This window comes from Aethalodelphis obliquidens, unplaced genomic scaffold, assembly GCF_003676395.1.
Source record: "Aethalodelphis obliquidens isolate GAN/ISIS:26980383/991018 unplaced genomic scaffold, ASM367639v1 scaffold22, whole genome shotgun sequence".
NCBI classification, from domain to species: domain Eukaryota; kingdom Metazoa; phylum Chordata; class Mammalia; order Artiodactyla; family Delphinidae; genus Aethalodelphis; species Aethalodelphis obliquidens.
Genome location: NW_020837966.1, coordinates 26,227,874 through 26,253,483, shown reverse-complemented (window position 1 = coordinate 26,253,483; position 25,610 = coordinate 26,227,874). Strand labels below are relative to the sequence as shown.

The window sequence follows — 25,610 nt, the reverse complement described above, 5'->3', positions numbered from 1 at the left end:
AGGGTTTGATTATTAATTCAGCGTGGGAAATAAGAAGTAGGATGGCTTAGTCACAGGTAGGCACCCAGACGGAGCCAGGCTTGTAACTGTGCTTCAGAAGTGGGTACAGAAGAAAATGTGAATTAGAGTGAAATAAAACGATCTAAATGATATCTAAGGCCCTTTTGCCAAGAAACAGTCTGGTACCTGTTTCATATCCCACCTACCACACTACAAGTCTAAGTCTTTGCAGGGTAGGAAGGAGGAAAATGATTCTGGTGCATGTGAAGCTCAACCCCCTGGATCTGGGTAAGTGACTTATATCCCAATGTGATTGGGTAGGAAGGGGGTTGGAAATTAACATTTACTATGTGCCTATGATATGCACAATAGACCATCTTTTTGACGGGGATAGTATTTTATAGCTTAAGTCACTGAGCTTCTGAGATACTAACACGTAGTAAATGGCAAAACTAATATTTGAACCCAAGTTCCACTATAAAGTCTCTGATATCACCACCATATACCACCACTCCACCATGGACCAACATGCCCAACTCCTTTGAAGCCATACTGGACCAGGGCACAATTAAGAAAGGCAAATCCATGTCATCAATTGGGACATGGAGGTAGGGAACCCAGCAGCATAATACAAGGAATGGCTGCAGATCTGTCTTTTCATTGCTTGCATTAAGGCTTTCCATTTGGGGTAATTTTAGACACTGTTATCACTTCTTAGCCAATTTTTTTTTAAATGCATACATGGGGTTTATCCATATTAAGTAACTACAGGTGATAAACTGGAGGGATTGGTATGTGCTTCTTACAACTGAGATGCAAGAACAAAATGTCAAACCTAATCTTTCATAAACTAGAGATTAAAATCAATCAGAGACACAGAGTGGACCTGAGTGATTTAAGAGACTGTAAATACAATTGTAATACAAACTGTGCCTAGCTCAGGCCTTGCATGGGATCAACACTTAATAAAATTCTGTTATGTTTCATTATCCAGGCCAGCATTCTCACGTCACAGATGACGAAGCAAAGGCCCAGACTGGTCAAGAGCATTGCTCGAGGTCACGTTGCTAGTCAGGGGCAAAGCAAAGGCTGGGACTCGGGTCCTTCAGCTCCCAAACCTGGACTGACATCTGGACACTCCAAGTCAGCCCTCTCATATTCCCCTTGTTATGTCTTATGTGCCCACACTTCTTCACATGACATAAACTCCAGAAAGGTCTGTCAAGATCTACTGCAGAATGCAGCACACTGTCATTCCAAAGGGGAAAAAGCCAAAGTTCTCCTAATGCTTGGTTTAGTTCATTGAGTGTTAAGCATCACCCTGTCCCTCTGTCACTGAATTATCTGTCCCATCTTAAGACAGACACACGACTCTTTTATGTAAATGAAGAAGAAACAACAAAGAGTATAATACAGTTTTCAGATTCATGGGCTGAAGGCCGAACGCACATTTGCTACCGAGTGGACAGAAGAACCCAGTTTGAGCACGAGCCTGAGCTAAGGCAGAGCCTTGAGGCAAGAACTTCCAAGAGGAGGAAAAGTTCAGGAGCTCCCTCTTAGTGGCAAGTCTTGCTCTATCGTGTGCCAGAATTATGAGTTTGGGCAAGTTTCATAACCTACACAGTCATCTTCCCTCGACTAGAAAATGGTTATAATGCACCAACTTCACCGAACTGAGGTAAGGATCAGACAATATAAAAGTGAATGAGGGGGGGCTTCCCTGGTGGCGCAGTGGTTGGGAGTCCGCCTGCCGATGCAGGGGGCGCGGGTTCGTGCCCCGGTCCGGGAGGATCCCACGTGCCGCGGAGCGGCTGGGCCCGTGAGCCGTGGCCGCTGGGCCTGCGCGTCCGGAGCCTGTGCTCCGCAGCGGGGGAGGCCACAACAGTGAGAGGCCCGGTACAGCAAAAAAAAAAAAAAAAAAAAAAGTGAATGAAAGGTTTTTGTATATACACACTCTCAGGCGCCAGCAATCCGAATGTCTTCTTACGGTGCCCTTAGAAGATACTTTCTGCTCCCCAACTCTAACTTCCTAAAGAAAAGAACTCCTTTTCCAACTCAGAAGCATAACTGAGAAAGGAGGAAAAAGAATGTACATGCCTATCATCATCATGATAATACTGTTGAGCACTAACTACACGCTTACAGTGTCCTTGGCTTTGCTCTCAGAGCCCTTCTTACACCCCTTAGTCCCCTAAACCCTCTAAAGTTGTTACCATTTTACTTAGGAGCGAATCAAGACAGAAGAATGAAATACTTTGCCCAAGATCACACACTCATCAGGATTTGAACCCAATAAAGATGCTTCCAGAGCCAAATTCTTTTTTTATACCATATGCAGCCTCCATACACAAGTACTAGAAATAGGAAAGATTTCCCTACCACTTTCCAAGAAAAACTACTTCCTCCTTAAGACGAAAAAGGAAAACGCATTGAATTTGAAGAAGATCATCTAATTTATTTTAGGTTTTTCTCTCAAGCTTAATCTTTTTGGGGAACCAAAACCAAACTGTTTTTGATACCGCGAGTAAGCTCTTGGTTCTTAAGAAGCTGTTCCAATGAAAGCAAATCAAAGGGCAAGCTCACAGAATGACCCTCCAACATCGCCATCACAGAAAAGTCCATTGCGCTTTGCAAACTGGCACTGTCGTTCCAAAATAACTGAGATGGGTGGCCCCCAGACTTGGTCAATGGAAACCCAGTCACGTGTATGAAAGGCTCTTCTTCACCTAGTCCCATTCATCTAGCCAAACCGAGGAATTACAAACAAAATGCAGAAATTATTCACTTGGGGCATACCTCTCATATGCCAGCCAATAAAACAAATCAAGTGGCTATTACTCACTAAGTTACCCGCTTTCACCAACAGTCATACTATTAATGGCAGATACTGGCATCTGGTGAACATATATGGTTGCTTGCACCCATTTAAGATGACTTCACATGTTTAACTTCAACTGGGGGAAAAAAAAAATTCTTCTTGTTCTTATAGATAGGTACCTTAAAGTATTTATTCTTGATAAAAGCCAGTATTCTTTAATCACCAAAACACTAAAAATTAGACAGAAGGAAAACCACATGCAGCCCTCCACTGCAATCAGCGTACCGCATTATGGAGGTCCTAATGTCTACCCTAGCTATTTCTAACACCTTTTCCCTGGCCGCTTCCCCCAAATTCCCTGCAGCTAAGAACAGTATGGAACCCAGTATTGATCAATGAAACAAAAATAGGATCCTGGGGAACACGAAGATAAGCTTTTGTTGCCTTATTTAAAAGGACAAGAATGAGAGCAGAAAGCTCACTGTGTTGCCCCCATCCCTTTAATCTTGCCATGATTGCAAACAGGATATCTGATGCCACAACCGTCAATCTGTAATCAAGATGTGACAAGAGCATGAAAAGAAAAGTCCATACCCTGAGTATGTGGAGCAAAAAGACAGGACACGTTAGAGTCCTTCGCTAAACCTGAGACTGCCCATTCTCTGGATTTCTAATTAAGTAAACAACAAATGTACTTAACATTTTAAGCCACTATTAGACGGACCTTTCTCTTATTCAAAGTCAAAATCATTCCTAACAGACTCAAGTATCATTATTTATTCCCTGATAAGCACCACAGCAGACCAGTACCCAATACCTCCATTTTTAGGAACTGATTCTAGCCCAGGTGGTTTTCTTGGGAGCTTCCATGTCAACACAGGTAACCATAAGCCCCTAGTCTCATCCCCCTAAGCTTTTTCTGATCCAGAGGAAGACATCTGACTGAAGCTCTTCCTGGAATTTTTGATCATTAAAACAACAGAGATCAGTCTCTCTCCAACGATTAAAACTGTAAAATTCTAAATTTCAGGAGCTATTGGCAGCCGTGTTTTCCAACACCCAGAAAATGACACTTTGCAGGAGGTAAAAAGCCAAGATTGTGCACATCTATTTTTTTTACAGTGTGACCAATTCTGAATGAGCCTCTCAATCAAAACACAAAAAAAGCTAGACGAAATACTGAAACACATTTCAAGGCACCTACTGAAGTATCTACTGAAGTAGATAGCTAGTTGGGAATCCAAAGAACCCAATAAAGAAGTGAAAGCAAGACCCCTGGGTGGTGCATGAGTCCTAAAGCTAGCATTCACCCTGTGGTTATCTGGAAAACCTGCTGACCTCAGGCTTCCATTTTGATAGCTGTACTGGATACAGGAGATAAAGCTTTGAGTCTAATCAAGGTCAGAAGTTTTCTAGGAAACTCCTGCATAAAGCCTGGACTCCCAAGGAGTTACACCTCCAAAGTAATGACGAATAACAAAGAAACCTGCTCTGGTAATTTGTCTCTCTTGACTTCGGCACTAGATATAGGAGAGGAAACTCTCCTATAATTCGTAACCACAAGTGGGCTCTCATACTTGTTTGTTACCCAGATTCACACTATACAGGAAATCTTTAAACTCTAAGCAGAAAACAAAACAAAATTAAAGAAAACCTTAGGCCGAGAATTTGATTTGAAGAAGTCCTGAGCTGTGGCATCTCAGGCAATTGGCGAAAGGAAACACTTTTCTCTGGAGGAACAGAGCTTTACCGCAGTCCTCAAAGAATTCCCACAGATGAAAATCCACGAAACACAAGCAACAGTCAGAATCACAAAACACACAGGGAAATAAGACACCAGTTTTAGAGCAAGCCACTACAGAAAATAGAGTCAGATCTGTAGAGAACTGGAATTTTTAGAGACAGAATATTTTAACACTATGTTTTGTTTCGTTTTATGCAACAAGAAGTAAAACAGAGGCTTGACAATATGGAGGAATACGGAAGAATGACCAAACGTTTTTAGAAGATACAAAGAGAATTTTAGAAATGAAAAACAGAATTGAAATTAAACTCTCAAAGAATAAACAGCAGTTTAGAATAAAACAGAATTAGTAAACAAAGACAGAGTTGAAAATCTATCCAGAGCACAGGCTACAGAGCAAAGATGGAAAAGATGAAGAAGTTAAGAAGCATAACCTAACTAAAGTTCCAAAAGACAATAGACAGACTGGGAAGGGAAGTATTCCAATAGATAATGGCTCAGAACTCTCCACTATTGTTATAAAAAAAAAAAAAAAACGCTCAATCTAGGAATCTAACAAATATCATTTAGGATAAATGAAAAGAAATCAACACCTGGAATCATACCGATAAAACTGCAGATAAGCAAAAGCATAGAGCAGATCCTAAAATCAACCAGAGAGAAAAATACAAACTTTCTGCCAATTGCTCTTAACAGCAAAAATGGAACCCCAAAAAAGAGCAATGCTGAGACAAAGTACCCATCCACCTACAATTCTATACCAAGCAAAACTATCACTCGAGAATAAAAGTCAAATTTGCAGACAAACAAAATAGAACAAATATTTTCAAAGAAAAGAAGAGAATTTACCACTAGCAGACCCTCTAAATTCTATAGGGCATTGCTGAGGTGGAAAGACAATTATCCCAGATAGTCTGATAAATTCTAATGTGTTAAGTCAATTTTTAAGAAAAGACAATATAAAAAATCATATCTAATATGTAAGCTTAAATATAAAATAAAGTACTAACAAGAGCATATACTCAGAGAGGGTGACAGGAATCAAAATGTTTTAAGGTCGTTATATTGTATGTTACGCTTAATTAAATACACATTAAAATATCTTGAGTAACTGCTATAGTAAACATATAAAGTATAACCTTCAAGCTGGTAGAGGGGAAAAAAATGGAATGGAGAACAACAAAAAAAGCCTTCAATGAAATTTAAAGAAGGAAAAAAATAAAGAAAAAAATGAGGTAAAGAAAGAAAAACACAAGCTAAGTTTGTAAATCCAAAAACATCAGTAATTACAACAAATATGTATGGAGTAAACATTCCAATTAATAGACAAAGATGGTCAGAATAGTTTTAAAAATCTGGATATGTGCAGCTTATGAGAGACATCTCCAAAGCATAAAGACATAATTTAAAAGAACAAGTTATACCAAATATATACTAACTAAAACAATTCTGGTGTGGGTTTATTAATAACAGACAACAACAGACTTCAAGACATAAAACAGATAAAAATGTTCCTTGCATAATAATAAAACACTTAGTACATCAGGAAGTTATAAACAATTTTACAAGTGTTAGCCTTTACTGACATAACTTCAATAAACTAAAAACTAAAAACCTAACCACAAAAACGTAAAAATTACAAGACAAAATTACAAATCCACTGTAATAGTGGGAACTTTTTAAACCTTTAAAAAATCTTTACATACAGTTAAATTCACCTTTTCCTTTGGTACACAGATGTACGAGTTTTAACACATACATGTATTGTATAATCACCAACACAACTAGGATATAGAAGAGTTCCATAACCTCAGAAAATTAACAGTGGGAAATTTTAAGAAATGTCTTGATAGTTCCAGCATACAAAAAAACAGCAACAAAAAGAGACCCTAATGAACTCGTATATAGGATATTGCACCCCAGGCTGGAAAAAGCATATTCTTTCCAGCACAGTGGAATATGCATAAAAATAGGTCACCTGCTAAGCCATAAAGCAAGTTGCTCCAGTTTTAAAGAACTGATAGGATACAGACCATATGGTCTGACCAAAATACAACTAAGTCATAAAAAAATTTTTTTAAGACAGAACCAGAAATCCCCCATACAACTGAAAATGTGAAATACTTCTAAATAACTCATAGATAATAAGAAATGATAGTAGATATAAGAAAGTATTTAAAATTTAATAAGAATAAAAAATAATACATGTCAAAATAGGTAGGATGCAACTAAAGCAATATTAAAAGAAATTCACAACTTTAGATGCTCGAATTACAAGGTGAGAAGGGCTCAATATTTGGAATTGATTATCCAACTTAAGAGAGTAGGAAAGGAAGGGCAGAATAAATCCAAAGAAGGTAGAAGGAATAAAATAAAAGGCAAAAATTAATGAACTTCAAAACCAACCTACAAGAGAATCAATAAAGCCAAAATTTGTTCCTTTGAACACTAACAAGACAGAAAAATGTGCCAACACTTATCCAGAAAAAAAGAACAAACAAATAATATTCAGATTATTATTAGAATAATCCTGTTGATGCTGTAACAAATTACCAAAGTTTAGGAGCTTAAAGCAATACAAAGCTATGCTCTCAATGTCATGAAATCTAAAATTAAACTGTCAGCAGGGCTGCACCCCTTCCAGAGGCTTCAGGGGAGAATCCATTACCTTGCTTTTTCCAGCTTCCTGTACTCCCTGGCTCATGGCCACATCACCCAACTTGTTGCCTCCATCCTCACATCGCCTACTACTAACCCTATTCCCCCTACTTCTCTCCTATAAGGACCTTTGTGATTACATTAGGCACCTCCCAAAATCCAAGATAATCTTCCCATCTCAAGATCCTTAATTTAATCACATCTGTGAAGCTCCTTTTACCAAATAAGGTAATATATTCACAGGTTCTGGGGGTTTAAAAGTGGACACCACGAGGGAGAGGGAGACTCTTAAACTTACCACAGGGCCCACACCAGACACTTCTGGGATTAACAAGATAATAGAAGGATATTATAGGTTTGAAAACTTAGACGGCATGGCTACCTTCCTAGAAAAAGACAACTTACAAAACTGACCCAAGAAGAAATAGCCCTTTAAGGACATAAGAAAACTGTCTACTGATAAGTAGTATATCTTGCTATAAAGAGAACCTATAGGTTTTTATAGTTTCCAGGAAGAGCTAATTCCAATGCTACACAAACTCTCCCAAAGAACAGAAAAACAGGGAACATGGCACAACTCCTTTTAGGAGTGTAGTATAACCTTGACACCAAAACTAGATGAGAACGGGAGAACACAAAGTAGCAGATGTGCAGGGAGAGGAAGAGACCAGAGATGGACACAAGCCGCTGAAGGTACTCAGTGCCTGAATGGGTCTCTTCCTGAGCCGCTGTTGCATCCCTGCCCGTCATGCAATTCAGCTGTTCAGCCAGTGCTGTTGGGGCCAATAAAAGCCCCTTTATGTTGCGCTAGTTCAAGCTGGCTATTACCCACAACCAAGAGTCCTGACTAGTGCACCATTCCACCAACCAACTGGACACACTCAATCTCTTCAATGATACTTGCTAAGTATCATTAATTCAATTAACCACATTAATGCAAGGGCCTGAGGACACAAAGGTAGTGAAAGCCAGGCCAACCGGAAGTACTTTAAAATGTGTGCTGTCACTTTTCAACAAGCTCTCTAACTGCATTTTTTCTTAAGCTATTATTATTATTTTTCTAACATCTTTATTGGAGTATAATTGCTTTACAATGGTGTGCTAGTTTCTGCTGTATAACAAAGGGAATCAACTATATGTATATGTACATCCCCATATCTCCTCTCTCTTGCGTCTCCCTCCCACCCCCCTAGGTGGTCACAAAGCACCGAGCTGATCTCCCTGTGCTATGCGGCTGCTTCTCACTAGCTATTTTACATTCGGTAGTGTATATAAGTCCATGCCACTCTCTCACTTCGTCCCAGCTTACCCTTCCCCCTCCCCCTGTCCTCATGTCCATTCTCTACATCTGCGTCTTTATTCCTGTCCTGCCCCTAGGTTCATCAGAACCATTTTTGTTTTTTAGATTCCATATATATGTGTTAGCATATGGCATTTGTTTTTCTCTTTCTGACTTACTTCACTCTGTATGACAGACTCTAGGTCCACCCACCTCACTGCAGTTAAGCTATTATTAAGATGAATTCAAATGATTTGGGCACAGTGACCTGATGGAATACATGGAAACAATGAACATCAGGGAAATAAAACCATGTCTAGGATTCAACATTCTCTAAGAATAATCCTCAAAGTAGTTCTCACTCATCTCTTCTCGTAAGATTGCAAATTCCTTAAGGGCAGAGACCATTTCTATTTGTTCAGGTAGATGACCTTGTAAGTAGTCAAGAAGCTTGCACAGTCCAATGACCTTTCAGACTGTTTCTAAGAGTCTCGCCAAGCACATATTTTCCATTGCAATAGTTAAGATGCCAATACGGAAACATGCAAAATGGTGAAAAAATCAAATGGAGAAAGTTTATAGCCCCTTAAATATAGCCCACACTTCAAATTCTATGAAAAAATTGTTTATGGATAAAAGAGAAAAAGCTGAAATCATAATGCAATTGAGAGAGAACATTTATCATGATGTTATTGATAAGAAGATACAACAGTGGACGTTCCAGAAAATCCTGAGTCATGTTTTCAAACAGTAATAAACTTGGCAAAGAGACGAACTCAATTACACCTCTGCAGCATCTATGGCAGGCAGTGGAAAGATTAGACAAGAATGTCAGCTAGGGATGTGACTACATGTCCTGAAACCACAGAGGCTGAAACCTTCCTCGCTCCAGAAATGTTAACACAGCTTTCTGGATTGATGCAACACTGGTAACATTTCGAGCCATCGCCAAAAAGATGAGCTACTGCAGGCAGGGCGTCTCAATAGACAGATGACAAGAGATACCAAATTCTGCGTAATCTACATACGGGTCATTTTCTTGGTGCTCAGTCAGCGCTCAGTGACCAGCTAACTGTGGGGTTGAGGGAAGAACACAGCTGTACTCAGAACTCGGAATGAGGGGACAACAAAGGGGCACTGGCCCCTTCATCACACATTCAGCATTCAAAGGAACTAAAGTCTAGAACCTAGCTGCTAAGATTTCAGACAGGAAATAGCTTTCCAAATGCCTCTCCTTCTCCCCAAGCCGACTACGACACCACCAACAAGTGTCCTTGTGAGAATCGCGGCCCAACATCATTTTCAGCTCTTGCCTTGTGAGTCTGTACCCAGCAAGGGACAACTGGAAATAATGCTGAATGTTGTTTTGTTCTCTCAGCAAGCTTTGTGTATCCATTCCTGACAGATCTGAAAATAAAGTCAATGCTAACATTAAAAAAAAAAAGAAAAGTTCTTCTAGCTTGCAAGAGACCAGTGAAGGACAGTTATGGGTTTCCTTCCTCCCCCTGACCGGATCAAGGGACTGCATTCCCCTGGGCTTTTATATCCTTGTGTAATAGTTAATTAAATACTCTGTGCTTACTGGTTTATGTACTAGAGAACACTAATTTTAGAAAACCGATTAGCTGGTTCTTTCTAACTGTATGTTATTGTAGCTAAGGTCAAATTTTTCACTGAAACTATGGCAACAAAACCCCAGTATTCTTTGTCAACAAGACCGAAGCAAAGTTCTCAAGAGCAGGCCTCTACGTGATGGCTAAACCTAGGCTGAATTATTCTATTTTCTACCTTTACCTGAAATGCCATGTTTCTGAGAATGGATATGGGGGAGGGGGTGACTTCAGTCTCAGCAACGTGCTAGCAGTAAGTCCAAGTGAGCTTATACTTAAGTGTCATCACTGATAACATTTTTAGACACATATAATTTTAGCAGCACAAAATATCCAGACATTTCAGAAGCACCCAAATTGGAACTCACATGTACCTGGAAAAATACCAGACGAAAAAAGGCACTTCTAAATGTCAATAAGAGAAATAATTGTCCAACTGATTTTCTCAATTACTGCAACTGCTCTAATTGGAGTTTTTCTGCCCTGGCCTCCAGCTATTGCTTTGTCAGGGAGAAAAGACAGACTCTTTGAAGGGACACATTCTTCTCCCCACACCTGTGGCCACTCTCCACTTTTCTCCCCAAACCAGTGGACACAAGCACAATTCTTGCCTTTTCTAGGAGCCACGCTGGCTTCTGCCTTGGCCAACAGTACCAAGGAAGCAGCCGCTGGATATCCCTTCTCCTGGAAGCTCAAGTGTCCTCAGAGTCAGGTACAGAATGTCACTCTGCAGGCCAACTGGCAGGCACCCCTCTGAACTTACAAAAAACACACAGCAGGGTGGGGGGTTTCAGGAAAAGAGCAGATTGGCAATATCTGTCTCCTGTCTGTCAAGAGTGGTCGGAGTGCCTGCTGCTTGGGTTAAGATAAACACAACTTCCTCTCTCGGCTGGGCCTGTAATTCTATACATAAGGCAGGATTGCCATCTCAAGTGAACGCCCCATCAGTGAGTGAGGCCCTGATCAAGGCTTGTGTAAGTAGAGAAAGGCCTTTGGTTTCTCTTCAAAAGGCTGCAAGCTCTCGAGCTCCCTCTTGTTCATGAACTCGCTCAATAAAGTATAAGAAATGCAGCGAGGTTAAAGTGTGTCTGGCCATGGATATCTCTGTACACTCCACATACTGAAGTTTTAAAACAGACATATCAACGCCTGGAGGGCGATGTCTGATGCTCCTAAGAGATGTCCTGACAGCTGTGAATTGCAGATTGAGCCACAACAGCTACTCAGCTACCACATATTAAGTGCTTAGGTTGTGCAAGGCATGCTGCCAACGGCGTTACACACATGCATCACCTCACCCTAAAATAATCCCATCAGTTCCATGCTACTATTAACCATAGTTACCAGCTGGGGAGACTAAGGTGTAGAGAGGTTAAGTAATTTGCCCACGGTCACACAGCTAATGAGAGGTGGGGCAGGGACCTGAGCCCGAGTGTGACTCCAGAGCCAGCACTTTCAACCACTATGCCCATGGCCTCCCCAGTACATCTTACCTACTCATTTAAACCAGATCTGGCAGGATCTTGATTCAGAAAGGTTTCTGGATTTTTATATTTGCTCACCTTTTCAAATATTCAATAATTCCATCTTTCCACTACTACCTATTGTTTTCTACCCATTGAACTGAACATACTTGGTTCCCTGAGAGCTACTCATGTGGACAGCGTGTCTGTAACTCTCCCCAGCTGTTTGCTGACCCAATGCCCCCAAACACAGGAAGCAAAACAGAAGAAACAGCTGGGTCCTTTGGTGGGAAAACACAGACACTTACGGTCAGATGGGATCATCTACCTAACCTCTGTCCCAGAGCAGAAATCGTCTCCAAGATCCCTGACAGATGTTCAGACTCTTATGAATGAGAGGAAACTCAGTAATTTGAAGCAGGCCTCTTCCCTAAGCAATGGCTCAGTATTTATTACAGTCAGAAGCACATTCCTAAGATCGAAAACTCTGCCTCTGGTCACTTTCCTCTGCTGGCCCTAATTCTCTATTGTTCTGGGCTCAGCACATCCCTCCCTATGACAGCCTCACAGTGAGAGGGGACAACTGTCAGTTGTCCCTTCGGGCCTTGCATCGGCATGGCGGTTTGTCAGAAATGCAGAACCTCAAGCCTCACCCAGACCTACTGAATTCGAATCTGCATTGTAACAAGATCCCCAGGTGCCCATTCAAGTTTCAGAAGCCATGCCTTAGAGGTTTTTCTTCATTCATTCTACAAATATGCAAGAGCCTGCCACAGGCCTGTGCAAAGCCTGAGAGGAGACAGGCACAGCCTCCGAGCTCACGATGAATGGAGTGGGTAACAGTGAAGTCATCCGCCGGCAAGAGCAGCTAACCGTTTTAGGGCATTTAGTGCGGGAAGGCACTCCTTTAAGTGCTTCACATGGACTGGCTCCTTTGACCCTCACAAAAACACCATGAGGTGCATATAAGAATCTTCCCATTTTCAAGATGAGGAAATGGAGATACTGAGAGGTTCCAGCTGACATGACCAGCATAAAACAGAGCTGAGAGTCAAGCCCTAGCAGTCTGGCTCCAGGGTCCGGGCTGACAAGGAGCAGCCTATGTGTACACAGGGTCGGCAAAGAACCTCCACAGGGGATGCCTGAGGTCTGAAGGATGAGTGGGCATGAGAAAGACTAGGGGGTCCCAGGAGGAGTGACAGAGATGGGGAGATCATTTCAGACAGAAGATAAAGGACACGCAAAGGCCCAGAGCGCAGAGCGAGTACCCTGACTGCCAGGACGAAATGCCTCGGTGTGGCAGGAACACAGAATGTGGAGGTGGCGGGGGGGACGGCAGGTGAGGCCGAGAGGGAAGCATGGAGACTCATGCAGGGCCCTGTGAACCCCGAAAGCATGTCCTTTATCCTAAGCACAACTAGGGAACCACCAAGGGCACCAAGCAACCAAGTGACATCATGAGACCTGCGCTGATTCCTCTAGGCGCAGGGAATGGACGGGAGGGGCCCCAACGCTCAGGCCCAAAGGAGACAGAGAGGAAAATGCAGAAACCGGCAAGGAGACCACTGCAGCAACTTAGGTGAGAATTGCTGTTGCCCGGTTAGTCTAAAATGTCTCAAGTTCTCTCAGCTACTCACCGTTAGGCATGAACGTCATCACTTTGGGACCTATCCTCCTGGTTACCCCTCCTTTAGCTTTATTCCCATTGAGCAGTATGACTCTTAAACGTGGAACCCAGGATGTGATAAGAGCCCCCAGATGCTTCTTGAGAAGCACAACTCTATTAATTCACTTGAATGGTTGAGTAGAGACATTGTCAAGAACACTCCAGACATGGGTTCAAATCCCAGCTTGGTCCAGACTGGTTACTGACCCTCTCCAGGTTCAGGGTACCCAACTGTAAAGTGGGGATAATACACCACCACACCACAGGAATGCTCCAACATTCAAGAGCAAAGGCACACCATGACTCTGCCAGAAGACCAGGCACAAAGGAGGAAGGGCATTAATTATTGTTTGTTTTTCATGATCATGTATTGAATGAGGCCAAGGAATCGCAAAACTGTGGGCGTAACAGAGAAAAAAGATCAAACACTGGGGGAGGTCAAGGAGAAGACACCCTCAGAGGATGAAGCCAGTCCACATTCCAGGGAAAAGACAAGTCAACTATAAGAAATCTGTTCAGAAATCTTTCCAGACTCAGGTAGTTTGGAGAGAGGTTATAGCACAGCATCAGGCATCCATGTAGGAAAAAAATTAGCCTTCAGTTAACCTAAAATGTCATCAGCAAAAAACGCTGCAAGAACCGGGAACAGTGAAAACCATTTTAGAACAAGCACTAATTCCTTTTCAACCAGCTTTTAACTAAGGACCATCATTATGCCGGGCACTGGGCCACGAGGGCAGGGCAAGATCTGGTCCCTCCAGGTGCTCCAAAATCTAGCTGGGGAGACAAAAATAGAAGACAGCTGTGATACACACTACACTGAAGGTTGTGAAGTAGGCAGTTAGCATGTACCTCTAGCATGCAGACATTGGCTCCTGTGTAATGCATTTCAGAACGCCATATTTCGGGGCAGTAGAGGAAGGTGATTAAGAAGGAATCCAGTAATTTGGCAAAGGAATACTCAAAGGCCCGTCTCCTTCTAAAGCAGTTTAGAGGAGGTATTATAAGGAAGGCTTCTGATGTCAGACTGTCTGGGTTCAAATCCTGGCTCTGCCACTTCGCGCTGTGTAACTTGGACCCACCACTCAACGTCTTGTACATTAGTTCCTCGTCTATAAAAGGAGGGCAAGGCTTCATAGCTCTGTAGCTGCCTTATGGGGTTGTATGAGGGTTAAATAAATTAACGTATGCAAAGTAAACTATACAAATTAAATAGATTAAATTTCATTAACATATGTAAGCACTATACATGGTATTCACTATTATTTGCATGTATGGAAAACACATTATCTTTAAGTACACAAGGTGATAGGATAAAAAAAATTTTTTTTTTAAATCCATTGTTCAAACACAGCAGCCTAAAAGATAGTGTGGGTGGGGACCCAGGGTGTGTCCCAATCCCAATTTTGACACAGAATTGCTTCCTGAGCCCAGGAGACGACCTAAATCTCTCTAATTTCCTCATCTGTCAAAAAAGGGAGGGAAAGAATTATCATTAAACTCAAGTGATTCACCACATAACTTTATCAGTGCTCTGAAGACAGGATTATAAAAGCCTTCACCAAAAGAAGAAGTCCTTCATCAACCACTATGTTCTGCTTTCAGGAGAACCATATAACAGTATGATGCAATTACACATGCTCTCTGTCCAAATCAATTTTGCCCTCAATGGAGGAAGCCACAACGGCAATACTGAGATTCAATCAGATGACAAAGAGAACACATCCCTTACACTGGAAACACTTTATGCACAGAGAGCTGAAATTTGCTCTCCATTAGCAAATGAATTATTATGAGTAAATGAATAGAAAACAGGGGTCTGGGGTCTACTCTCCCATGGGTGACTCAGCTATTCAGAAAGGAAGCTATCCAAGGCAACAGAGTATAAAGCTCTCCTGTGTCCGTGTGCAGGATGCCCAGCACCTTCAGACACGCATCTCAAAGCTTTGAGCAAGTAGGCAGGAATCCAGCGAGGGCCACTTGTTGTGTGTGGGACTCCAGTCTAATCATGCAGCAGGCATCACCTCAGTGACCGCGGAACATGCTGTGACCCTTCTATGGTGTCCGGGGAATTAAATTACAGTGTTGCGCCCTTTAGATGGAGTCTGTTGGTTCAAGATTGGGATAAGCGGGTAAATCTGAAATGAAGATTATAAAAAAACCTACTAATCTTTTTATTAAATTTGAATTGATTTTGTGAATACGGAACACGATGCAAGAGACGTTCCCACAAAGCAGCTGCTCGCACACACAAAACCTTGAATACGCTTCAAGGCATATACTTGACAAGCACCTTAAATAGACTGATTTTTCTGCCTTATTTATAACAAGACAGGCAGAAAACTCAGTCCCACTGCGAAAGGCCCATCGTGGATTAGAATCAAAAGAACAAACAAAATTTAAGGGAGGACCTCCCCTTCGCATGTGGGTATTTAAAACTAAGTAAGATATGGGTTCATTCCTTCCAGGCCTTGCCAAAAGAAAAAAAAAAGGAGAAATAATGTTGCTTAGCAACAATTAGACAACGGGCAGGGAAGGAGAGCGGGGGTGAACGAAAGCTGAGCCTATGAGTTCGTTATGGCCACCCTAGTCCAGATGACCTCTGTGACCCAAGATCCAGGCCGTGTCCCCATTTGGCCTCAGAATAAGGCCTGGCTGTTTCCATCCATTCGTCTTATCTTGACGAAGAAGACCTGTAATCCCAAAGAAATAGAAACCTACTTCTGGACAGCATGAGGCTCCTGGACAACAATGCTGCCTTGTGAAAAGCTAACCGGCCTATTTCTGGCGCTGATCACAGTTTCAAGCTAAACTCCATTGAGCAGATGGGAAAACGGAGGCCTGGAGAGATGCAGTGACTCCCCCACGGCGTCACAGTGGTCGGTGGCGGAGCCTGGGCGGGGCGCTAGCTCTCAGGTCAGCTGGGGCTCTCTACTCCAGGGCTAGCAGTTTTCCCACATCTGCGAAGAACCATCCCCCACCTCGGCCTAAACGGGAGGTAAGACTGTGATCAGATAAGCAGGTTGCTGGTACTCAAATACTTCTCATCGCTGGATCATGAAAAATGCCATTCTTATTTGAGGCTCCCTTCAAAACTGCTGGGAGATCCCAGGCCAGTTCACAAAGAGCTTGCATGAGATGGGAAACACTTCTTTCTCTCTCTCAAACAAGCCATCTTACTAAATCCACAAGCCCCCTAATAGGTGGGCTGACACAGTGCAAGCATTCTGGGACTGCAGAAAAAGAAGAGTCCAATAAAATGAAAAGACCCTAAGTCTGATCCTCAAATTCACAGCCATGCTTCAGATCCAGAGTGGTTTGTCACCGCCAACCAGCACACTCCTCATCCCAGTATCATCCTGAGACCATGATTCCTAGGCTGTCAATCTTTTAAAGGGGACACGTGCTGAGCAAGCAGGAGTCTTCAGCCAACATGTTACTCAGGAGATGCCCGGAGGCAGGGTTATACTGCCCCAGACCAGACCCTCATTTGCATTACAAATAGGATTCAAGTAATGTTGCAGGTCACAGACAGAGTACCCCACACCTTGTTAAAAACGCATTAAGTTAAAGGGTCCAAGTGGTTTTCTATCTTGCAGTGGGCTTTCTTCCTCATTTATATGGTCCTAACTTAATGCTAGAAAGAGTGTGGGCAGACAGCAGAAAAGTAATAACCTAGTCCATTCCCATTTAGAGACTGCAGGTGACACGGCTTGAAGGAACCCCGTGCTTTACGCGGGGAAGGGTCCATAGGGCAGAGGGAAGACAAACCACTGGGTCCAGGCCTTTGCAAGAGTGTTCTAGCCTGACTCTGACACTCACACATCATGTGATGCTGGGCCAGATCCTCAACCTTGTCAGCCAAAATGGCATCAGGGGTAAAACAGATACACCCTGGGCTGAGAAGGTGTGGCAAACCTCAAGGAGAGAGAACACGTGAAAAGTGTCATCATCTACTTTGCTCCAACAAACTACTAGATTACAGGGGCAACTTTGCTACTTTATATAAAGATATTTCACCTGCTGGGCCTCTATTTGCATATAAACAGCTGTCACGTGGACAACAAATTACTCTCAACACAGCCCTGAAAATTTTTAACTGTGTATTGGCGTTGACTTCCTTGACAATGTCTCTATCTTTCCTCCCTGGGACACAAATGTCTGGTGCACAGGAGGCAACCAATAAACGTTTGTGTAATGATAATAATCATTCTAAGAAGGGACATTTAAGTGACTATGGGCAAGTTACTCAATTTCTTAGGGTCTCAATTTCCTCATCTGCATGATGGGAACACCGATACCTACATCTCACAGGAAGGTTACCAGACTAAAAGAGAGAATCCACGGGAAATGCTTTGCACAACTAAATGCTCTATTACTGTCGGCTACTGTTATTTATAATGTGGGTCTGTTTCTCCAAGACACCTTAAGACTCTCAAAAAGCCAGGGGGACTGTGTTCAACTCATCCTGCCTTCCCTTATCACCAAAACCAGCAGCTGAAACACAGTAGGACCTCAGTGCTTGTTGAGCTGAACACTCATTTTCATAATACATCCACCTAGTGGATTATTACGCTTGAAACCAACTTGATTAGGGGAGAAGGCGAAGCACAGGGCACAAGGGCGATACTTACCTAAAACACCCACACTTTCAGCCTGATCTCTGAGCTCTTCCCCAATCCACATGAAGCACTGAACGACATCAGAACGCTTCCTTTCTCCTCACCTTTCCCTGCCCAAACTAAATTCCTCCCCATCTTCCACTCTGAGTTTTCTTTCAAACAGCTTTTCTTCTGAAACTAAAGGTTCAACTACAAGGTTAAAAACCTCTCACACCTTGGTGACACTGATACGATAGCATCTGTACAAGATCAAGGATTTGGGGCCAAGATTGGCCTCTTGACATAAATGGAAAAGATCAAGTTTTGAGGGCAAGAACTGGACCACTGCCCCAGTCTGAAAAAGGAGATTACACAATAAACCGCATCAACACCAAAGCCTATCTTATTTCCCAGAAGCCCCAGTTCTTATTTCCACTCGAACAGTGCTGAAGGTTATACTTAAAACAGCAGAGATTCTAGGATCAAAATGGACGATGGTTGTTAGTTTCCATCTTTTCTTTGCAGAAGATGCCGGTATATTTACTAGGGGGAAGGGATGGGTGGGAGTGAAAAGGAAAAGATAACATAGAGAAAGGAAAGCACTAACCACAAAGCTTCTATTCCCAGTTTCAATCTGATGTTTGCCTTCCCTATTCTTTTAAGATTACGGGCAAAGCAACACAAATCAGGAAGAAAAGAGATTCTGCCTTCCCTTCTATGGACACTGGTGCTTTAAAATGGTACCACATTAACAAAAGGACGAAAGTAACCATTATTCTACATCTCAGCTCTTCTCATCACCTAGAGGGCAGGGACACGGTCCAATATTCATTCGGATAATGAAAAAGCCTTGGCTTATGTGAAACAGATGTGCAGCCAATATTTTCTTCCTACAGACAATGTTAGGGGCAGGAGATATAGTCCAAGGAATCACAAAAAAAGCAATTCCCTTGGAAATGTACTTTGACTCATCAGAAAGAAGCAAGCGTGTTCAGTAGTTTCACTCTTCTGCATCTACTGTGAAAAATAACAGCAACCAGTCACTGAGCAAGCCTTGTGTACCCAACTACTCTGTTTGGCTATTTACCCATATTATCTTCAATCCTATTATCTTTATGAGGAAGGCATTCTTTTTCCCCCATTGCATAAGTAAGGAAACAAGCTTAGATATTTAAGTCATCTATCAAGATCACTCAGCTTGTATATGGGAACACCTGGGCCTCAAATCTAGGCCCACGGGGTCCATGTACACACCCCTAACCACAGAAGCATTTAAAGACAAAAAGTGGAACCATATGTAAGAATTCACATATAGTTCCTTTCCCTTCTGCCACCATATATGAGTATCAGGCTCTGTACTAAGAACTGGGAACAAAAAGACAGGGATAACTAAGGCTTCCTGAGCCCTCAACTAAGGGCCAGGCTCCCTCAGTACTAAATGCGGAACACACATTTCATCGTCACCATAACCTTATGAGGGAGGGGCTAATACCATCTTGCATTTTGCAGATGAGAAAACCAAGGTTCACGGAGGTTAAGCCATTTGTCCAGGGTCACATAGCTAAGAATGAGTAGAACTTGGATTTGAACCCAGGAAGCCTGATACCACAGCCTATGCTATTAACCACTAGGGTAGCAGATTTCAAGAGGAGCTCACAAAATGAAAAACCCAAAGTCAGAAGCCACAGGGAGTATTAGATAAATAGGCCTTTGGCTTCCATTTACTTAAGAACAGGTTATGATGGTTCTCAATATAGGAAACAACTTGGCAAGGAAACAATGGAAGCGACAGCAAACCCAAATGACTAAATGTAGCTCTGCTGACTGCTTGGATAAAGACTCCATCATCCTATGCGGCCGCTTGCCAGCACCTCACTTTTCCATATGTGTTTGTTAAACTTTGAGGTGCAGTGGCACAGCAAGGAAATGGACTAGAAATGCCTCCAAATTGCCCAACTGCCCTATGCACCATTTCTAAACATCAAAATGACTTCAACTTCAAAATAGACTAGTATTTGGAGAGGCAGTCATCCCTTTCTAAAGAGAGATCTTTCTCTTCATTTTAGAGAAAAATGTTTCAAAGTACGCTACACCAGAATTGAAAGGCTGCTTTGGAAAAGGTCGCCCGGGTTCCAAGGTGGAAGAGACCTTCCTGGCATGGCAGTGGCTGCGAAGGGAGATGGGCCTGGGCCCCTCACCTGTGTGCAAAGGGCCTCCGGCTCACCACAAGGAATTTAGGCAGCCCTGACCTACATTCACAAAGCCTGCAGCAAAGCTTGTTTTGAACCAGATTTCCCACAAGTACAAAGCACCTCACAACCTAGAAACCTTTATTTTTAATTTATGGGGAAAGACAGTCAACAAATTAAGTCACTGTCACGTGACCACCTGTAGAACCAGGCCAGGCCATAAATGGAATTTGGTTCTTTCTAAATGGCCTCTATCGGACTGTCACTTTTATCTCAGAACAATCCCTTTCAATCAGCCACCAGGTATACATCTAAGCAGCAGGCACTTTTACCCTAGTGCCAGGAAAACATATATCTCTCCTGACTTCCCCTGGCTATGGTCCTGTTTATTTTAACGTTCTAAACCTGTATTCAAATAGCCACTGGTTAACTTTGTACAGTACAGTAACATCTTTCTCAGCTTCCTTTCCCAACTCCCAGAGCCTGGGTGTAGAATGGGATAAGAGCTCACATCGGACCCAAGCAATAAGCTTCTCATCCCTTCGCTTGGTCCCTGCTGCAAAAGCAACGTGTGGGCCAGCTCCCTGCTACGTAGTAAAGCCGGGAATTTATAGCTCAGGCTCTATTAGCAGTGGTTCTTAACCTAGGCTGCACGGAAGACTCACCCAGGGAGCTTTCAAAATATCTCAAACGCCCAATTAAATGAGAATCTCTGGAAGTGGAGCTCATACGTGATATTTCTGAATGTCCCCCAGGTGATTTCTCTGTGCAGCCCAAGTTGACAAGCCCAGCTCCTACTGCACCCATCACCAGCTCTGTGACTCCAGACAAGGTGCTAAACCTCTACCTATGAGGGCTTCAATCCCCTCCCAGGGAGAACAGACCCCTCCAAGAGCTAAAAGTGCTTGCAGAGCCCTAAGCACATTATCTGTCCGTTACTCTTGGCTCAAGTCTATCACTCTTGGCTCTTTTAAAAGATAAACTGCAGCACATTATATAATTCAGAGGAGGGAATTAATTCTATGAGTGAGTGACTGGATTAGGATCACTGAATCCAATCTTTCTGCTGCATTCAGGATTCTGTTTTGGAAGATGACATGGAACAGGAACTGAGAAGAAAAAGGCAACAGAGGCAACAGGAACCTCAGGTTCCTGTCACATCAGGCTCACGCCAACATTTTTTTTTTTTTTTTTTTTTTTTTTGCGGTACGTGGGCCTCTCACTGCTGTGGCCTCTCGCATTGTGGAGCACAGGCTCCGGACGCGCAGGCTCAGCGGCCATGGCTCACGGGCCCAGCCACTCCGCGGCATGTGGGATCTTCCCGGACCGGGGCACGAACCCGTGTCCCCTGCATCGGCAGGCGGACTCTCAACCACTGCGCCACCAGGGAAGCCCCACGTCAACAATTTTTCTTTTTAACAGTCTCCCACCAGCACCCCCCAGGTGAAAACATTCTGCTGGCAGACTCATGCCAACTGGATGCAGCTCAACACTGAACGTCTTCCAAATGGTTTCTCCCCATCTGAACGTCTGCCTCCTATTTTATTCTAATTTCTTTAGCTTTTATCCAAAAAACTCAAACAGTTTCTAAATCACCTAACAATAAGAACTTATAACTCAAAGGATACAATCTGCAAACAGCAAGGTTTCAACTCTTTGGGACTGAAGCCATCAGTCAAATACCTAACCCAGTGGGTTCTCAGCCCTGGCTGCATATAAAAATCACACGGAAAGCCTTAAAAATGCCACTGCCTAGGCTGCAACCTTAAGAGATTCTTTAATTGGGCTGCAGTGGGGCCCTGGGCAGCCGTTTAATTACAATTTCTCCCAGATAATTCTACTACACAGCCAGAGCTGAGAACCACTACTAACCACAGCAACAGCAAAAAACTTAAAAAAAAACGTTTCTCACTTTAAGATAACAACAATATTTTAAACACCTCCTGGAATAAACGAAGCTACCTTCCAAGGAAGGCATCAAACGCAAGAGGCCTACTAAGAAAGACAACACTGCTAGGCTACCAGCAGGAAAGCCGTCCCACCTATGCCCTTTAACTCAAAAAGTAAGCAACAATCGAGAACTTCTCACTCCAAGGCGAGGTATCTAAGCATATCAAACCCCCAAAGGGACAGCAAGATCTGCTGAAATAACACTGGTTCCTTGTGACTCAATCCAGAAATCCTGTTTGTTTGGCCATATCTGCACAAGTGTGAGGCTTTCAACTGAATTAGCACTTACCAACATGTATTCAAGAGACAAATGAAGGCCCTAATACAAGCCATCCCAATCTTGACACTGAACTTATTTATGCATTTTCAAGAGGTCAGAAAGCTTGAAATTGGTATCATACTTTAAAAAATATGTAAGCAAATAAACCTATGACTGCTTTAAAAAAAACTAAATCTACACAGAGCAACACACTTCATGAATTTTCAAATGAGTCAAGGGACCCACTCTGGGAAGGTCACCAACTTACCTCTGAATTTCTTGGGTGGATTGTTAAGGTCCCCAGCTTCTGGCTGTACAACACAACGATCATCAACCAGGCTGCAAAGAAAATAAAGATAAATGTTGTACCAAGCCGAGTCTAAGAAAATAAAACCCTAAGCACTATGCAAAAATCAAATACTCAGGGCTGTTCCTGCACAAAACTTAGGCTGCCCTCATCTCCTGCCAGGGAGCTGTTGACACTAGAGGTTTCCTATGTAGGGAGCTAAACCTCATCCAAACACCCAAGACTCTGCTTCTGCAACGGACACATTCAGCTACTGTTTTCTGTGGCTCTTTTCTCTTACCCGCAGCCAGGAGAGATCTGAGCACAGTACGCACTAATGCTCAAGTCGGGGGCATAGCAAGGGATCCACGCGCTCAACCAACGGTAGCTGAGGGGCCCACCCCATGCCAGGCACTGAGCTAGGTCCTGGGATGTGAGGATGAGTAGAAGCCAGGCCCCTGCCCTTAGGGAGCTCAAGGCTAGTTTGTGCAGGAGCCACAAAGACAAACTGATAACAAGAATATAAACCAAAGGCTGTAAGGGAAGAGAACAAAATACAGCCAGAAACTAACTGTGCCTGAGGCCATCTGAAAAGGTGCTGGTGGAAGAGGGAAAACTGGAGCTATTGGAAACTGAAGTCAAGGTGGGGGATGAAGAAGAGGGGAGCGTTTTCAGGGGGAGGGAACCCCACGTACAAAAGCATCGAAGTAAGGAAGGACTTTGGAGCTTCAAAAGCAACTAGTGCAAAAATTACAGATAAATAACCAGCCCCAGGGCTTCCCTGGTGGCGCAGTGGTTGAGAGTCCGCCTGCCGATGCAGGGGACATGGGTTCGTGCCCGGTCTGGGAAGATCCCACGTGCCGCGGAGCGGCTTGGCCCGTGCGCCATGGACACTGAGCCTGCACATCTGCAGCCTGTGCTCCGCAACGGGAGAGGCCACAACAGTGGGAGGCCCGCACACGGTAAAAAAAAAATAAAAAAAAAATAACCAGCCCCAAATTATATATAAAGCCCCCGTGTTTAAAGTCCCAACTGAGGGCTTCCCTGGTGGCGCAGTGGTTGAGAGTCTACCTGCCCATGCAGGGGACACGGGTTCGTGCCCCGGTCCGGGAAGATATCCCACATGCCGCGGAGCGGCTGGGCCTGTGAGCCATGGCCACTGAGCCTGCGCGTCCGGAGCCTGTGCTCCACAGCGGGAGAGGCCACAACAGTGAGAGGCCCGCGTACCGCAAAAAAAAAAAAAAAAAAAGTCCCAACTGAACAATCTGACTTGTACAATGCTTTTAGAAGAACCGATTTTAAAACAGTATTTTTGTTTGAACAGATGAGGAAATTGAAGCTCTGAGGAGTTTAAATGACTTTTCCAAGTTCCTAAAAGTGGTATTGGTAAGATTGGCTCATTATCCAAGTGACCACAGAATTTGCTCCCGGTTAATATGGTTTTCCAGGGTTTCTTCCATTAATCTGTGTCTTATCCCAAAGGCAAGGTACCGTTAAATACCCGGCCTTAAATCTTACTGCTCCTTCCTCCAAAATTCCCTGACAACTCCTAAAGTCCTGCACATCTTTCAAGACCCTGATTCAGAGCCCCCATCTTCTCCATGAAGGCCCTCAAGCCTTTCCTGCCCCAGGCCCTCTCTGCCTCTCCTCTGTCGCCCCAATATCACTGGGCTGAAACACAAATGGTGCACTAGGCTACGAACTCCATGAGGGCAGAGATCTGCCGGCTTTATGGCCCAGAAGGTGCCCAGGGCCAGCACACTTCCTGTCCAGGCTGGGTGCTCAGTATTTACTTGGTGGATGAATCAAAAGTGTCCCACCAGCAATTTGCCTCCTTCAGCTCGGAGACACAAGAGCCCTCTGCATCAACAAGAGGGACAGTGTGGTGACAGCCTGAACTGTAATGCAAAAATCAGAAAGTCAAGAATCACTGAGCCTCTGTGAGTATAAATAAGGTAATGCCACCAGATCCAATATAATATGTGTATGCAGGGGCCGGGGGGAATGCCTTGGAATCCAATGCAGGACTGGGTTAATTTATCATCAAGCTCTCAAACAAGCGGGAAGAGGTAGGAGAAAGGGCCCCAGCCTAGGCTAGAAGTGAATTGTAGATGGCACTCGGCCACCTACTAGCAGCACGATGCTAACTCCATCACTTCACTCCTCCTGGTCTCAGTTTCTTCATGTGTAAAATCGAAGAGTAGGTCTCAAGGATTCTCAAGTAGGCAGATGTTCCTAAGACTTTTTGTGTCTTAAATATATTGATACCCGGTGCCCATCCTCCCCAGGCCTCCTAAAGTCGCGTTCCAGGATGGGACCCAAGAACCTTTATTTTTAACAAGTTCTGCAGGTGATTCAGAAGCACTTCTCTGACAGTGCATGTCATACGCTTGGGCTGTCCAAGGTCCTAGTTGAGTTCTAAAGTTCTGTGAGTCAATAAAGCCATTTGGAAGTAACCACCATCTATGTAAGTGGAACTGGGCAACATAAATGGAGCTGGAGGCTGATTCCACAAAAACTGGCAGTCACTCATCGTCAACCAAGACTGCTGCTCCATAAATGTAAGAAATATGAGAAGGAAAAAGGTCACACTTTATTTTCCAAATCCATTTTTATACCAATTATCCTCAAATATGTGCAGGGAACCAAGGGAATAAAATATTCATCTAAAGGAAGGACTAGGGCCCAAAATTCATACAAGAGCCATCCTCATGTTAAAGGGGGAGACCTTATCATTAATTTGTTCATAATACTTGAGGAAAACGCGTAGAAAGCTCTGCACTTCATACGAAATCTAAGAACAGATGTTCTGGAAGAAAAGGAGGTATGAACATTATAGGGGCTGGCACAGTAGACTGAGCAAGTGACAGGAAGCGTGCCCAGGTGACTGGAAGGGCAGTGTCACCATTAAAAGAAACTGGGGCCAAAGAGGAGGGATGGGGCATAGAGTGGGGTTCAGGTTTAACAAGGCATCCAGGTAAGAGCTCTGGGCAGACAGTTAGGAGGGTGGTGAGCCAATTCAGCCAGAGAGGGGTGGTCAGCAAAGGCAGGAAGGAAAAGTCTGCCCTGTCAAGGGCAACCGTTAGG

General features: G+C 43.5%; 1 protein-coding gene across 5 annotated transcripts in view; it reads right to left on the bottom strand.

Moving 5' to 3' along the window:
* ITPR1 (inositol 1,4,5-trisphosphate receptor type 1) overlaps positions 1-25,610 on the bottom strand; it is a 318,999-nt gene that overhangs the window by 267,054 nt on the left and 26,335 nt on the right. For all 5 annotated transcript variants that reach the window (XM_027121458.1, XM_027121453.1, XM_027121455.1 and 2 more), the window contains exon 4: positions 22,506-22,576. In XM_027121458.1, the coding sequence (XP_026977259.1) occupies positions 22,506-22,576 (71 nt within the window). The remainder of the gene's footprint in view (positions 1-22,505; positions 22,577-25,610) is intronic.